The sequence below is a fragment of the Quercus robur genome, chromosome 10 (genome assembly GCF_932294415.1).
Source record: "Quercus robur chromosome 10, dhQueRobu3.1, whole genome shotgun sequence".
Taxonomy (NCBI): Eukaryota; Viridiplantae; Streptophyta; class Magnoliopsida; order Fagales; family Fagaceae; genus Quercus; species Quercus robur.
In genome coordinates this window covers 30020087-30035100 of record NC_065543.1, presented here as the reverse complement: position 1 = coordinate 30035100, position 15014 = coordinate 30020087, and the positions used below count along the sequence as shown (strand labels likewise).

At 32.0% G+C, this 15014-nt stretch overlaps 1 protein-coding gene across 3 annotated transcripts in view; it reads left to right on the top strand.

Moving 5' to 3' along the window:
- The first annotated feature begins 2833 nt into the window (after positions 1 to 2833).
- LOC126702617 (cytochrome P450 CYP82D47-like) overlaps positions 2834 to 15014 on the top strand; it is a 52418-nt gene continuing 40237 nt past the window's right edge. The window contains exons 1-2 of one of the 3 annotated variants that reach the window (XR_007647804.1): positions 2834 to 3820; positions 4621 to 5297. Coding sequence is in view for 1 of the 3 variants with exons in the window: in XM_050401373.1 (XP_050257330.1) it covers positions 2867 to 3820; positions 4621 to 5244 (1578 nt within the window). In the remaining 2 variants the exon portion in view is untranslated. Of the gene's footprint in view, positions 3821 to 4620; positions 5572 to 15014 lie in introns of those variants that run through there. The other 2 variants (XR_007647803.1, XM_050401373.1) reach the window with 2 other exon arrangements.

The following is a 15014-nucleotide window of genomic DNA, read 5'->3' as shown; positions in this document are numbered from 1 at the left end:
TAACGTGTTGACACTATTCATCCAAGTCCGGTACAAGTTTGAATTTTTTTTTCTTCTTATTTATAAGCAAGCTGGAAATTTATTAGAACACAACAAACTCACTTAAAGAAGCTCGGAACACTTGCCTGCAAACAAACTCATTTATTGTGGAAAACTCAACTACAAATACAATTCAATTTGTTCTAATATACAAAATAGACAATGGAATCTATATAATATCTAAAATTAAAGCGTAATATTTATTGTTGTTATGCTCCTATTGAGCCACATCAACGTAGCATTTCAGAATGTTCGGTCTAGTTCGGTCTAATTCGGTCCACTTTCATCCAATTCGGTCCACTTCCATCTATTTAGTCCATTTTGCTAAGTATACTTTTATCATGTTTAAAGTTTTCCTCCATCCCTAAGTGTGCATTTGGGTGGAAATGAAAAATGAAAATTATTTCACTATTCAGCTTATTTTTGCCACTATTCAACTTATTTTTGTTACTATTCATAGGCCTCACTATACTATTTCAACTAATTTTTATCTTTATCTACAGTACTTTCAGTAATAATTTTTCAGTTTCAGCAAAATAAACAGTATCCAAATACACCCTAAGTATATTTGGGAGGAACTTTTGCTATCCATAGACACTCATCTATCCCATCGGTACACATTTGAAAGTTTGGATTACTAAGTAGTAGGTGAAATATTTCGATCATAATCTAAGTGATAGTAACGGCTACATTTGTAAAAGAGAAATTTTATACCTACAAAATGATATTTTATCAATTTCATTTTACTGATGAGGTAAGATGGATCTTGACCCAATAATATGATAATAACAATTATTGAGATTTATGATATAGTAAAGAAAATTGAGAGAGAAGTCAAGTTAATTGAAAAACTCGACAGGTTTCTAACTTACTTTCTTGGATCCATCGCACAAACTCATCCATTCTATAGAACCATCAGCTTTAAAAAAATAATAAAGGTAGATTTGATTGCTTTATACGTTCTAATATTCGTGGTATAGTTTCTAGCCCAACGTTTGATCCTTCTATTTCCTTCTCTAATCTTGCAGGGGCATGTGCAGAATCGTTCCCTGTTCTGCATGTATGGGAAAAGCAAGAAATGACCTTCTCTTCTATTTTTCTGTCAAAATCCTTGACTTCACGCTCAAACAAACAAGCAAGCTGAAACAAAATTTGGGTTGTCATTTTACATACGAAATACCCAAAGATCTTCTACTGACTTTTTTTTTTTGAGAAGATCTTCTATTGACTTTATCGTACTTGTATATATATGGACCCAAAAGTATAATAATACTTAATCAACAATTATTGTGATTGACGATATAATAAACAAAATTGATGCGTTAATTTCCACTGTCTTAACTTAATTTCTTGGACTTATCGTTTAAATCACTCAAGTTTCTGACTTAATTTCTTGGCCCCATCGCAAAAGTTCGTTCATTCTGTACAACCAGCAGCTTTGAAGAAGAAGCAAAATTCCCCAGCACCACCCCTTTGCAAAACCTGCTCTACTTAAGTAATGGTGGTTCTAGGAATTTTTTATTTTTATTTTTTTTATGGTTGTGACTATAAAATTTAAATTATACAAAATCTAATAAAGTAATAACTTAAATATTTATTGCAACTGTGAGTCAAGTCGAAAAAGGAAAGCAAAATTGTTCTGACTGCAAAGCCAAAAAGAATATAAATGTCATCACCATCAAGGAAAACTCACAGCTACAATATTTTTCTTGGTATCATTTTTAAAGGAAAATTGAAAAATAGAGATTATTTTTATTGAATAGGTTGAACGAGTTACAAATTTGAATGATTAGCAATTTTTATCTTTTTGTTTTATAATAGGCTTTTTGTTGAATAATTTGTTCATTTGTTGTTGTTTGGTCTTGTCTTATTTTTGTTTGATTTATATTTGTTGTTATTTGGGCTAATATTTATTATTGTTGTTATTTAAGGTTTTTATTTTTTATTTTTAAATGATTAAGGATCATGTTTTGGGGGGGGGGGGGGTAGAATTAGTTTTGGAGTAATGATACTTCTACAACACTTTTACAATAAATTTTATGCAAAAAGCTGTTTATTGGTGGATAAAAAAATAATATTAGTATTAGGCCCAAATTATAATCATAACAACTTATCACATTGAATTTGTTGTGAAATTATTGTGAATGTAGTAATACACTTGTTTTTGTTAAACCTAAATTTTTGTAATTCCCAAGTCAGAGTGTTCAACATTTTTATTAGAGTGATCACAATAAATTAGTTTAGTATATATATATTTTTTAATAAGTGTATATATACATTTTTTTTACAAGTTAGGGTGATCTTGTGACCATCCTAGCTTGCATGTGGAGCCACCATTGACTATAAGCTATATAAGCTATAATAGAGTCAAACAAACAATAACTTGATAGAATAAGATAACTCCAGCTTAAATCTTCTAAATCTTTTTAATTTTTAGATAGATGTAAGACATATAACATTTATTTGATTTTGTGTGATTTATATGAATCTTTTAACACCATTGATTTTTTAAATATCATGTATCTTATTTGTGTCGGAATTAAAATTAGAGAAAAATGAAGGATTTTAATGCGAAGATCCTTTCCCATCAATGTTTCTGTTTTTGGATTTGTGGTAAAATAATAAAATTAGGCCGGATTTGCAAAGTAAAATGACATCGAGATAAGACAAGAGAAAATCTTAGGGTACGTAAGATGTAAAATGACAATCCAAATTTATTTTTCAGCTTGCTTGCCACGTATCTTGTAAGAACCACCTCCTTACTAAGTTCGGGCTATATATATTTTCCCACAAAACCATTAATTGTCACTCACCAGAAACATCAACCATGCTCTTCTCCTGCCCATTCTGCACAAATTCTATGGCTAGCATATTCACTATTTTCATGTTCATATTCTTTCTAATATGGATATCAAGAAGAGTTCAAAGAACTGCCACTAAACAAAGATCAGTTCTACCTGAAGCTGGTGGGGCTTGGCCTTTGATTGGCCACCTCCACCAGTTAGGAAGGTCACAACCGGCTCATATAGCCTTGGGTAACATGGCTGAAAAGTATGGACCAATCTTCACAATTTGGTTGGGTGTGCATCGAACAATAATAGTAAGCAGTTGGGAGATAGCCAAAGAGTGTTTTACTACCAATGACAAAGCCTTTGCCAACCGTCCTAAAGGTTTAGCTCTAGAAATCTTGGGCTACAACTATGCTCTGATTGGGTTCAGCCCTTATGGTCCCTTCTGGCGCCAAGTGAGAAAAATGGTCACGCTAGAGGTCCTCTCAAACCACCGCCTTGAAACGCTCAAACACGTTCGAGAGGCTGAGGTAAATGATTCTATAAAAGAGATACATAAGCTATTGGTCAAGAACAACAAGGTGTTATTGGAGATGGAGAGATGGCTAGGGTGCACAGCCCTAAACATAATATGTAGGATGGTTGTAGGACAACGATTTGGTAAGGCTACAACCAAGGTTGAGAATGATAAAAATGATCAGTGTCGAAAGGCATTGAGAAAGTTTATGGATTTGAGTGGAGAGTTTGTGGTCTCAGATGCACTTCCATATCTAAGGTGGTTGGACGTGGGGGGAAGCGAGAAAGCCATGAAGAAAACTGCAAAAGAATTGGATGATGTGACTAAAGAATGGCTAGAGGAGCATAAGCAGAGGAAAATTTCTGGTGGGGTGAAGGAACACCAAGATTTTATGGATGTAATGCTATCCATTGTCACTGATGATGATGAGACTTCCAGTTACGATGTTGATACAATCGTCAAAGCTACATGCCTGGTAAGCTTTTGATAACCCTATTAATTCACACATAGTATAATATATTTCCAAAATTTCATTTGCTACATATATTCAATTAGGTTAACTTGTTAAACACACGTTATTTTACACAATTTTTAATACGTGAAAAAAAAAAAAAAAACTGAAATTATAACTTTTTTTTTTTTGTGTGTTTGTAAAATTGTATAAAATAATTTGTGTAATAAACACTGCTTTATTGAATTTGTAGAGTTGATCCATTGACTTTGTAGACTAATAATAAAATATCTTAGATAAATGAACACATGCATGGCCCATGTAAGAAATACAAATTCTCTGTACTACTTTTTGTATTCCACTATATATTCTGCAAATCACAACTTATCATGTATTATTTTTACTTTTTTAATTTTATAAAATAATTGAAGTTTTAAATGAAATAAAATCAAATTAAACACATGGCATACCACAATTAATGGAGAATAAAGTACAATAAAAAAGTGGTACAAAATATTTGTATTCCCCGTGTCTCACATAAAATTCAACGTGGATCTGGAACTTCATTTTACAGAATTAAAATGTTTAAAAAATTTCATGATAATTATCTTGTGCATAATGGTTTATTTAAATCCTGAACTTGAAGGCATGTCATTTTCTTGTCGAATATTAAGCCATATATAATCAAATAGCACAAGTTTTAAATTCTTAATGCAATCTGAATTCTTGCTGCTACTAAAGATTCTTGGACCATGGCTAGAAATCTTAAAGCTTTAGCCGACCATATAACATTTTAACCAATTCATATTATGTTACTTTTGTAGGCCCTTATCTTAGCGGCTTCAGACACATCAACAATAACATTGACATGGGCTCTCTCTTTACTTCTCAACAACCCTGAGACCTTAACAAAAGCTCAAGAAGAATTAGATATCCATATCGGTAGAGAAAGGCAAGTGAAAGAATCAGATATGAAAAATTTGGTATATCTCCAAGCTATCCTCAAAGAAACAATGCGTTTGTACCCTGCTGCACCACTCCTAGTGCCACACGAGTCAATGGAAGACTGTACTTTAGTTGGTTACCACGTCCCCGCAGGCACACGACTTATTGTTAATCTTCCAAAACTCCATCGAGACCCAAATGTGTGGGTGGATCCTAGTGAATTTCGACCTGAAAGATTTCTTACAACTCACAAGGATGTTGATGTTAGAGGCCGAAATTTTGAATTGATACCATTTGGTAGTGGTAGAAGAATGTGCCCTGGGATTTCATTTGCCTTGCAAGTTACGCAACTCACACTTGCTACTTTGTTGCATGCTTTTGAAATTTCAAGCCCATCAAATGAACCTGTGGACATGACAGAGAAAGGTGGACTTACAAACCCGAAAGCTACCCCACTTGAAGTTTATCTCACTCCTCGCCTTCATGCTCAAGTTTATGCATAATTTGACTAGGTATAATAAAATATGGTGTGGTGCGATATGCATAATTTGACTAGGTATCATTTGATAAATTAAAATACGCATGGTGTGGTGCAATGAATTGGTGTATGCCATTTCCATGTAACCATTCCAAAGGCAAACATTAGAAAAGTAAAAGTCATTTGAAAAAGTTATCATCTTTGTTAATTTAGCTTTGTTTGAAAATAAGTTCTGTATTTTTCAAGTCATATTTCGTGTGATTTGTAATTTGCATTTGTCTTGTGAGTTCTATTTTTGAAGGTTGGATCTTTTTCTAAAAATGAAATTTTTTATTTTATTTATTTATTGTCATTTTATGTGTGTCTTGTAATTCAATTTGACTTATATATGAGTAATTAACCGTTAGGAATTGTATTCACCATATATATGGGGGGAGGTTATGTTTTTAAGATTATATGTGTATATATATATATATATATATATTTATATTATTTTTTGAGAAAGACTTAGACTAACACACACAGGGGAGTGGGGACTAAGGTTTAATATCACACAACTCACAACATACAAAAGCTGGTAAGATTATATGTATATAGATGGAGGATATGTGGAACTTCAAATCAAGCCAAAAATCTCAACTATACCCCCCAATACTGCCACCATGGCTGTCAAAATTCTGATTTGGATCCTACGATTCTACGATTTTACAATTCTACCTATCCAAAATGATCCAAATCTTTCAAAGATCTTTGCGATTGTTCAGGATTAGTAGGATCATACGATTCTGACAATCCCAAACAATCTTGGTTTCTTGTAATCTTCTTTAACTTGATAGAAGGTTCAGTTGAACCCAAATGAAAAATAAAATCCCATAAGACCAAGTTTTTCTACTCTAATGTAAAGACAGTGTCAGTTGGACTCAAATAAAAAAAATTCCAATAGAGTGTCACATTTTGAGGTTTTTGGCTTCTTTAAATAATACTTACAAATGAATATAGTGATATATGACAATTATATCAATGAATGTATAATTTATGTGATTATTTAACATGCCAATGTGTATTTTTTGTTTTTTTCTCAAATAATGTAGGATCTTACAATCCACGATCCAATCCTACGTCACATAACCTTCATCATCATTTTTGTTTATAGTCAATGGCAGTGATTTTTTGGTAAAAAATAAAACGTAGCCCAAACTTCTAAATTTCAAATGACAACGATGTAAGGCAAGATAAAATATTTGGGTACCAGGCTAGTTCAACAATTTTGGGGCACAAAAATTTTAAGTGGTGTCATTTTTTATTTATTTAAAATTTATTTTTATTTTATTTTTTGAGATGCAAAAATAATAATTAAGTTTTTGGATTTAAAGTCTAAACTTGCACAAATAAAAATTAATTTATCACCTAGTTATATAAATTAGTATCATTATAATTTGTAAAATTCAATCATTCCCAATCTTTAGGGGTGTAATTTGTAATTTACCCTAAAATAAAAGATTATTCAAATGCCGCACGCGTGTACGATGGTGGCTTACTGTGTGGGGCCATGGGCATGTGTATGTGGTGTGCCAAGATGCTATATGCCTATGCACATACAATAGGTGGGTTTAGTTAGTGATAGTGTGGAGGCTGTGAGCCATGTGATTGTGGTATGCTAATATACTATGTGCAGTGTGCTATGCGTGTAGTGTTTAGTGCAGTGTGCAGATTAAAAAATAATAATTGAAATAATGTGTAAAAAAAACCCACAGTTAGAGCGTTCACACCAGTTCTTCTAAAATACATAAAGTGACAAAATTAACACAATTTTTCTCTAAAATTACCCACATAAATGGGTGTTAAAATGCAAATATACCGATGCTTCTAAAGTACAAAAAGTGACAAAATTTACACAATTTACCTCTAAAACTATCCACATCGGTGGGTGTTAAAATGTGTATATTTGCACATTTGCTACAGCAACCGTGCAAAAACCCCTACAGCCTACATTTAAATAGGGGCAAAACTTGGTAAAAATGTTTCTTTTAACTCCCACGTAAAACACTATCTACAAAATAGGATCACACTCTCATTACACTCACAGTGGTTTTCAAACTCAAATTGATTCTTATTCAGTTCTCCAATTTTGGTTTAATCTTCTTTTCACCATTATTATCATTTTTTCTATTTGCCCTACTCAAATTTGCTCTTGCTCAATGTTATGTGTATGTTAATGTACATTGGTCTTTTCTATTTTGGTTTTCTAATTCATGAACAACTTCTTATATTCTAGAAACAATTCAAATATTTGTGTAAAATAACTCTTATATTTCAACCTCACCTTTGATTTCTTTCACATATTTCTTAAGGAACATGCACTGGGGTGTTGATCTTCAATATTTTCGTATTCTCTGTCCTCTAACTCTAACAAACTGTTTGGACTTTGGACCTAAAGTGTAGTCAACAACAAAAATGTAAGTATCTTTGATCACCTCTATTTAGATGCCTCATGCCTATTGGGTTCTCTATATTACGTTGTTTGCTTTTATGAGTTGTCATTCAATATTTACTTTCTTGTATTTGGTTTATATTTGGTTTCTTTATTTTGTTATCATTATCATTTTTCATATTATTATCTTCTCTTTAAAAAAAAAAAAAAAAACACTCACGTTTTCTTATATTTCTGTTACACTGTCCTGTTTTCTTATATTCCTATTGTTTTGTTCAAATATGATCATCGTGAAAGCAAGATCAATTGTTGTTTAGCTTCTAGCCAGAAAGGATATCAACGTGATGGTTATATTTTGAATGAGGTATTTGCCTTTGAAAATGGGTACATAAATAAGAAAAAGGATAATTATCATCAAGTACAAGATTTTTTACAACTAACCAACGTCCATTCCTCCATGTTTGAGGTGCCAGACAATGAATATAAGAAAAATTGAGTTCAAATAGAACTCATATTTGAAAACTTGAATATAAGAAAAAAAAATTTTAGTTGAACGCTAACTTAGAGTTTAGGGGGGAAAAAAAACTTTATTCTTTTATAATGATTTAGAGTCTGAAAGGAAAAAAAAAAAAAATAATAAAATAAAATCTTTTAACTCCCACTTAAAATATTATCTACAAAATAGGACCACACTCTTCTTTTTTAATCTTCTCCATTATTTGGTCAATTTGGTGAATGTTTATATTTTCTCTAATTAATGACTCTTTTTTAAAGAGTGGAAATGATATATATTTTTATCTCTTTTTTTTTTTAGTTATCGGGTTTGACTAATTATTTTAGTGTATTTGTTCTAAGTGATGCTCTCTCTTCCTCCTATTATTTTTGTCATTATATTTAAGTCTTACTCTCTATTTTTTAATATATTTTTTTAGGGTGACATATCAACAATTTTGTTAGAATGCATAGCAGTCACATTGGATGAATTCAGGTGAGTGAAGTGGTAGCCAATCTATCAAGTAGTTGTTAAAGACCATTTTTGTGAATATCCTACCATAAGAAATTTAATATTGTCCTTTGTTGTGCCTTTCATTGCACATTTGATGATTCTGTAAGCAATTACTTTATACGTAAATCTTTTTTTTTTTTTTCGAGAAACCTATATACATAAATCTTGAAAAAGAAAAATGATTTTGGGGAAGTTATCTTTAAAGAAAAGATTTAAAAATCGTGGAGAAACCTAAAACGTGGGTTTTTTTTTTTTTTTTTTCCTCTCTTTTTTCTTTAAAGATAAAATTATAAAATCATGGAGAAAATTGCTTCTGAATAATAGGCAAACTTTTAGGAATAAAAACACTTGGGTTTAATTAAACACATTAAAACGTGGGATTTTTTTCCCCTATGTTCTTTAAAGATAAAATTATACTAGTCACTAACCCGTGCACGGGAACTTACCTATTTGTGAGGTAGACAAAAATAATTTTATAAAAAATTTAAGAAACTATACCATTGCATGATTTGCTCTTTTATGACTTCAATTTGTGTTACAATTTGATGAAGAAGTCATTGCTTGAAAACTTCTGCAAAAAAAAAAATACAACATTGAATATTAAAACTTCAACATTAAATATTGATATTGTAAAAAAATAACTCAAAAATTTAGATATTCAAACTTCTGAAGGCCAAAAAATATTAAAGAATAAGATGATTCACTGCTTAGAAATTATTGAAACAAAACAAAATATATATGACTAAACAATAGAGAAATATAAGAGAAAGATGGGTTACATTCAAAAGAATAATTTCAATTATTGCAATCTTTTTTATCTTGTAAAAAATGGCCAAAGAGAGTTTGGTGGTTCATGTACAAAAATTACTTTTTAAAAAATACCATGAAAAACCATAAAATAATTTTTTTTTTTAAACAAAGTAGAGGAGAAGAAAATAACATAAAAAGTGCTCATACCTTTGCTTGGCTTTAAAAAGAAAAATATTGGGGTTTGCTTTGCTTTTATAGTGTTCATGATTAACCTAGCAAATTTGGAGATAAATTATCAACGTTTGAGTTTGAGTTGAAGTTGGACTTGTTAAAGAAATATAGTTTCACTTCTTGTTAAGTTTGGATTAAACAAAAATAGTTTTGTTTTTAAAAAAAAGATAATGATGAGTTTGAGTTTAAGTTGGACTTGTTAGAGAGATAGAGTTTCACTCCTTGATAAGTTTGGATTAAACAAAAATATTTTTATTTAAATAAAATGATAATTGTGGAAAATAGTTGCTTTTTAAAAAAATATATATAAAGCAATAAGTTTTACTGGTGTAAACTCTAAACAACAAAAACAATCACATGCGCAAAATCAAATACCAAAAAGTGATTTCATATAAGCACATTAAAAGAGTAATGAGAATAATTAAAAAAAATAATAATGGAGTAATAGAAGAATTAAAAGAACGTAGATTAAAAAAATAATAATAATGTAGATGACAAAAAAGAAAAAGAAAAAAGTACCAAGCTTAAGATGCGAGACTTGAGGCAAAGAGTAACTCAATATGATAGCGTCTAAAACAACTAAATTAAACCATGAAGAAAGAATACCATAGGTACTATATGGTTGCATGGAGCCATGCTTGAGCTTTAAGCATGTTAGCAATAGCTAGCCACACCAACTTCATTTTATGTCTAATTCTATTAGCAGTGGCAAAAGCAAAAGCCAAAAATAAAAATCCTAAATATAGCTCTTTCAATTATCATGGCTCTTCATTCTTTTTCAGCTTGTACATTGTTATATATATATATATATATATATATATATATATATATATATATATTTATAGTTGTAAGACGGTGGATAATTTGTTGAGTTGTAATCAGTATTCAACTCTACGTTGGTTAACCTATTGGCTTCCAACTATTTTTATGCAACCTATGGGAGTAATTTTTGGTTTCCAACTCTCTTTAAGCAACGTATGGGGTAAATAAAAGTTAAATAATTTGGTTTTAAAAAAATAATAATGATGTGGCAAGCTCTGAAGTGGTTTCAAAAATAATTTTATTTAAATATTGTACTGACATGAAAAATTGTGAGAGTTTCAAAAGTTTAGGTTAAATATATATATATATATATATATATATATATATATTTATAGATTATAAAATCATGGAGAAAATTGCTCCTAAATAATAGGCAAACTTTTAGGAATAAAATACCTAAAACATGGATAGTCAAGACATTTAAATGGATAGTCAAGACATGTGCCCATTTTAAAATATGTATGGAGCCCAGTCCAATTCACTCTCACACTAGAAGCAAACCAAACTTTGTGAAAAAAAAAAAAATGAAGAAGAAGATCAAATTCGTGACATCCAGCCAAAAATGGAATTCGACAAAGGCAACGCATGTTTGAGGACATTCACGGACAAGGAATTTTGTTGACTTATTTGGGGAAGGTACAAGTCCGTTCTCAAATTCTAGGTTTTAAATTTTGTGTTCATCTTTAATCTATCATGGACCTAATGTTTAATTTTAATTCTGTTTTTTATTTAGTTAAAATTGATAATTTTAAATTTTAAATTTAAGATGCTAACGTGGCATTTTTTAAATGCCAAATAATTTTTTTTTTAAATTTTAATAGCCATATCAATATTTAGTATGTTAATAGTGCATTCCGTCTGTCACGTTGACAATTTCCGCTAGTGAGATGATGATAGGGACCAAAATAAAATACATTTTTCATTTCGGGAACTAAAAGCAATAAAATAGAAAAGTAGAAACTGAAATGGAAAAAAGGTCAAACTATAGGGACGGAATATATATTTCCGCCTATTTTTAAGAAGCCAATGAGAATGATCTAAGGTAAAATATTATAGATGTGCAATCCTTGTCACATATCTAAGTATGTAACTCATGATATCATTATAGATGTGCAATTCTTGTCACATACCTAAGTATGTAACTCATGATATCATTAGTAGGTTTAGAGCATCGCAAGATGATTGACAGTCTTGATGGCTAGGGGTATTTTCAAGAAATTTCAACCCTTGCCAAGAGATTTCTTAAGTACCATCATGGAGAGCAGGAGAGGGACATCCGAGGGGGATAAAAAGAGAAGACTTTTGTTCAGTATTTGAAAACACTGGATGGATAGTCAAGACATGTGCCCATTTTTTAATATGTATGGTGTCCATGACAGTCCAAATTTTCTGTCCCACTTTTCCTGCTCCACTCTATACTTCACCAATAAAAACTTGCCACATGTTCACCTAACTAATTAATTACTACAATTAATTAATAATGGTAGCATTAATAAGTCAATAATGGTAATAATTAATTAGTTAGGTGAACATGTGGCAAGTTTTTATTGGTGAAGTATAGAGTGAAGCAGGAAAAGTGGGATAGAAAATTTGGACTCTATCCATGACTCTAAAATGATGTTTAAAATATAATTTAAAAAAAAAATCTAATCTATCAAATTTTAACCGGACCATCGTTTATTAATAACCAAATCTTAATAATTTTTTATAATTAAAATATACTGAACAAAGACTTAACGTTAAAGTTAGCAAAATAATTCCAAAAAGAATTATTATTTTTTAGCCAGAAACTAGAGTCATGCAAGAAGTCGTGTCCGACACGAGAAATTTTTGGTTCCATCGGGAGGACCACTGATGTGGTCCTCCCTGCTCCTGCCAACCAATTAATAAGTGCCATGTGGCCATTTTTCTGATTCAGGTCCACATCAGCAGCAACCCATGTCCTTTAACTCTGGTTAACAAAACCAAACCAAGGTTAAAACAAAAACAAAACTTACCCAGCCGGAAAGCCAAAATCAAACACGCCTCTTTCTTTCTCTCTCCCTCTAGCTCTATTTCCCCAATTCTCTAGAGAAGAAATCCCCATCCCTTTTCGTATGAAATTGAAATTCAAGCCGTGGCTACTACAACAGTGACAGCAACGGCAACAATAATGATAAAGATGAAGATAAAAATAGTGCGATGTCTTTTGCAGAGGCGAGGCGGCTGATGAGATTGGTGAACGTGGAAGCGTGCGAGAGCATGGGCGTCGCTAGATCTGCTGCTTTCGCTCAGGTTCTCGACGAAGCCGGCGTCATTCTTCTCTTTTGCGACAAGGTTTACCTTCATCCCGATAAGGTCGAAATCTCTCTCAACCAGCATCTTTGCCGAGAAGCAAAGATAGGACCCAAAGCCCACAAGCTCCGATCGATTTTGGTGGTCATGGGAATTTTGGGTTTTGGTTTTAAGACTCATGCCCCCATTCGATCTTAACAGGGATGTGGTTTATGAGATGAAGGCATACAGATTTTTTTTTTTTTTTTTTTTAATTTTTTTTATGGGAATTTGAATGTCGTTGTTGATGCTGCGAAATTGATGTCCCAAAGTTTTGAAGAAAGATTGTATCAGTGGCTTTGAAGGCAATGGTGTGCATTAAGGTGTGTTGGGTGATGCATAGTTGTGTGCGTTGAGGGGTGCACGGGCTGCTGCTGTATTGTGCGTGGGCTACTGTTGTGAGGTGCGTGGGTTGCTGCTTCAGCATGTACCAAAAAGTTGAGCACTTGGTTGGGATGGTCAGGGGAAGTTAGTTAGTTAGGCAGTTAGAGCAGGGTTGTTAATCATTGGGTAGTAAATTAGTTAGTTAACATGGATTCTGTTACATAAATAAGCTGGATTGTATTGATGAGGGTCATAAGGAATAACACATTTGATTTCACTTGCTTCCTTTATTGCTCTGTTTTTGGTGTTTGAATCTCTCTGTAAATTTTGTTCATTTTGGCAATAAAATTTCTCAATTCTTGGGCAGCTAGTTGTTGAGTTGGAGCTTGTTCCCAATTAAGGTGCTGATTCATCTTGAAAAAGGGACATGGAAGAAAGAATTCTAAAACATCATTTCCCTCCCAAAACCGGGCCACACACAATATCTAATAACAGGATCATAAGTATATTAAAATAACCACATCTATGAGCAAAGAAAACAAATTGAACCGTGCCTTATCTCTTCCAGCAGTGAGCAAGATCCAGCCGTCCCTAATATAATTAATGTACTATTTCTTTTAGTTAGTGCATTCACAGAAATTGCATAGCTACATAAACTTGGAAATAAAAAAAAAAGGGCATACGGATCACATGCTACTTGCATGCAATTAAAACATCAGGTAACAGATAGAAGTTACAAGTAATATAGAAGATACAAATATATCAAATTAAAATTAAAGTCTCTCTCATACAGGCATGTAAGAAAAAACATAAGTACATGACAGTTTCACACCAGCTTCATTACAGGCATCAAAGACTTGTAAAGTCCACTCCAATAAGAAATCATCCAATTTCTCAATATCACATTTTTAGAGTACATGGATAAATCTACACAATAGGAACATTCCGAAACTAAAAATGTCATAATAACTGGACAGGAATTTCCATGGCGGTTGTTCAAAAAATCACTTTCCAGAAATTTTATTTCATGTTGCAGTGACTCCATCTTACAAATACCATCCGCCATGCACATAAGGCACCTACTAAAACACCATTTCACTCCCATCAAATTCCTGACCATGAATAAACTAGCAAACCTTTTTTTTTCCTTTTCCTTGAGAAGGAACCAACTAGCAAACTAAGATAAATTCTCCTTGAAGAGGGAGAAATAAAAAATAAACATAAATTCTCCTTGAAGAGGGGTTAAATGGCTGACAGCCACAACTACTTGAAACTTGTTAAGGATGAGATTAGGGTAACAAAATCTCAATTTTAGTTTGACACAAGACAATAAGGGGGTGAACTTGTGTTTGGGTGGTTTTCAAGCTTGTGGGTGGCTGTTTTGATGGATGAACTCTTCAAAAAAAATAAGAGTGACTCCATCTTTTTTGATACCATTCAAAGGGAGATATACACAAAAGTTATACAAATGTTGGGTTGCAATTGACTTGAAAGGCATGCAAGCAAATAAATTGTTTGGAAAATAGTGAATGTTGCAATTGACTTGAAAGGCACTGTTTCCACAAAAGTAGCATGGTACTCCTCTAGGACTCTACAGGAAAGAAATTCATTTTATCTTAGAGATAGTGAAGAAAGGAAAATATAAATAAGCTAAGGGAAAGGATTTAAAGTTGTTACTTGTATCTTCTGCTAGGTGCTGTGAAGAGCAATAAGGTTCTTTCCCAACATTAAGGGCATGGTTGCAACAAGCTTAATTATCATCAAGCTTAATGATCATCTGCTATCTTAATGATCATCTGCAAAGTTGACCACTTCCTTTTGCTCCTCCTTAACCTTGCACTTGATATCTTAATGATCATTTGCTAGGTATCACCTAATCCTTGTTGGGTGTTTTTCTGCCTTGTAGGCTGGTGTTAAG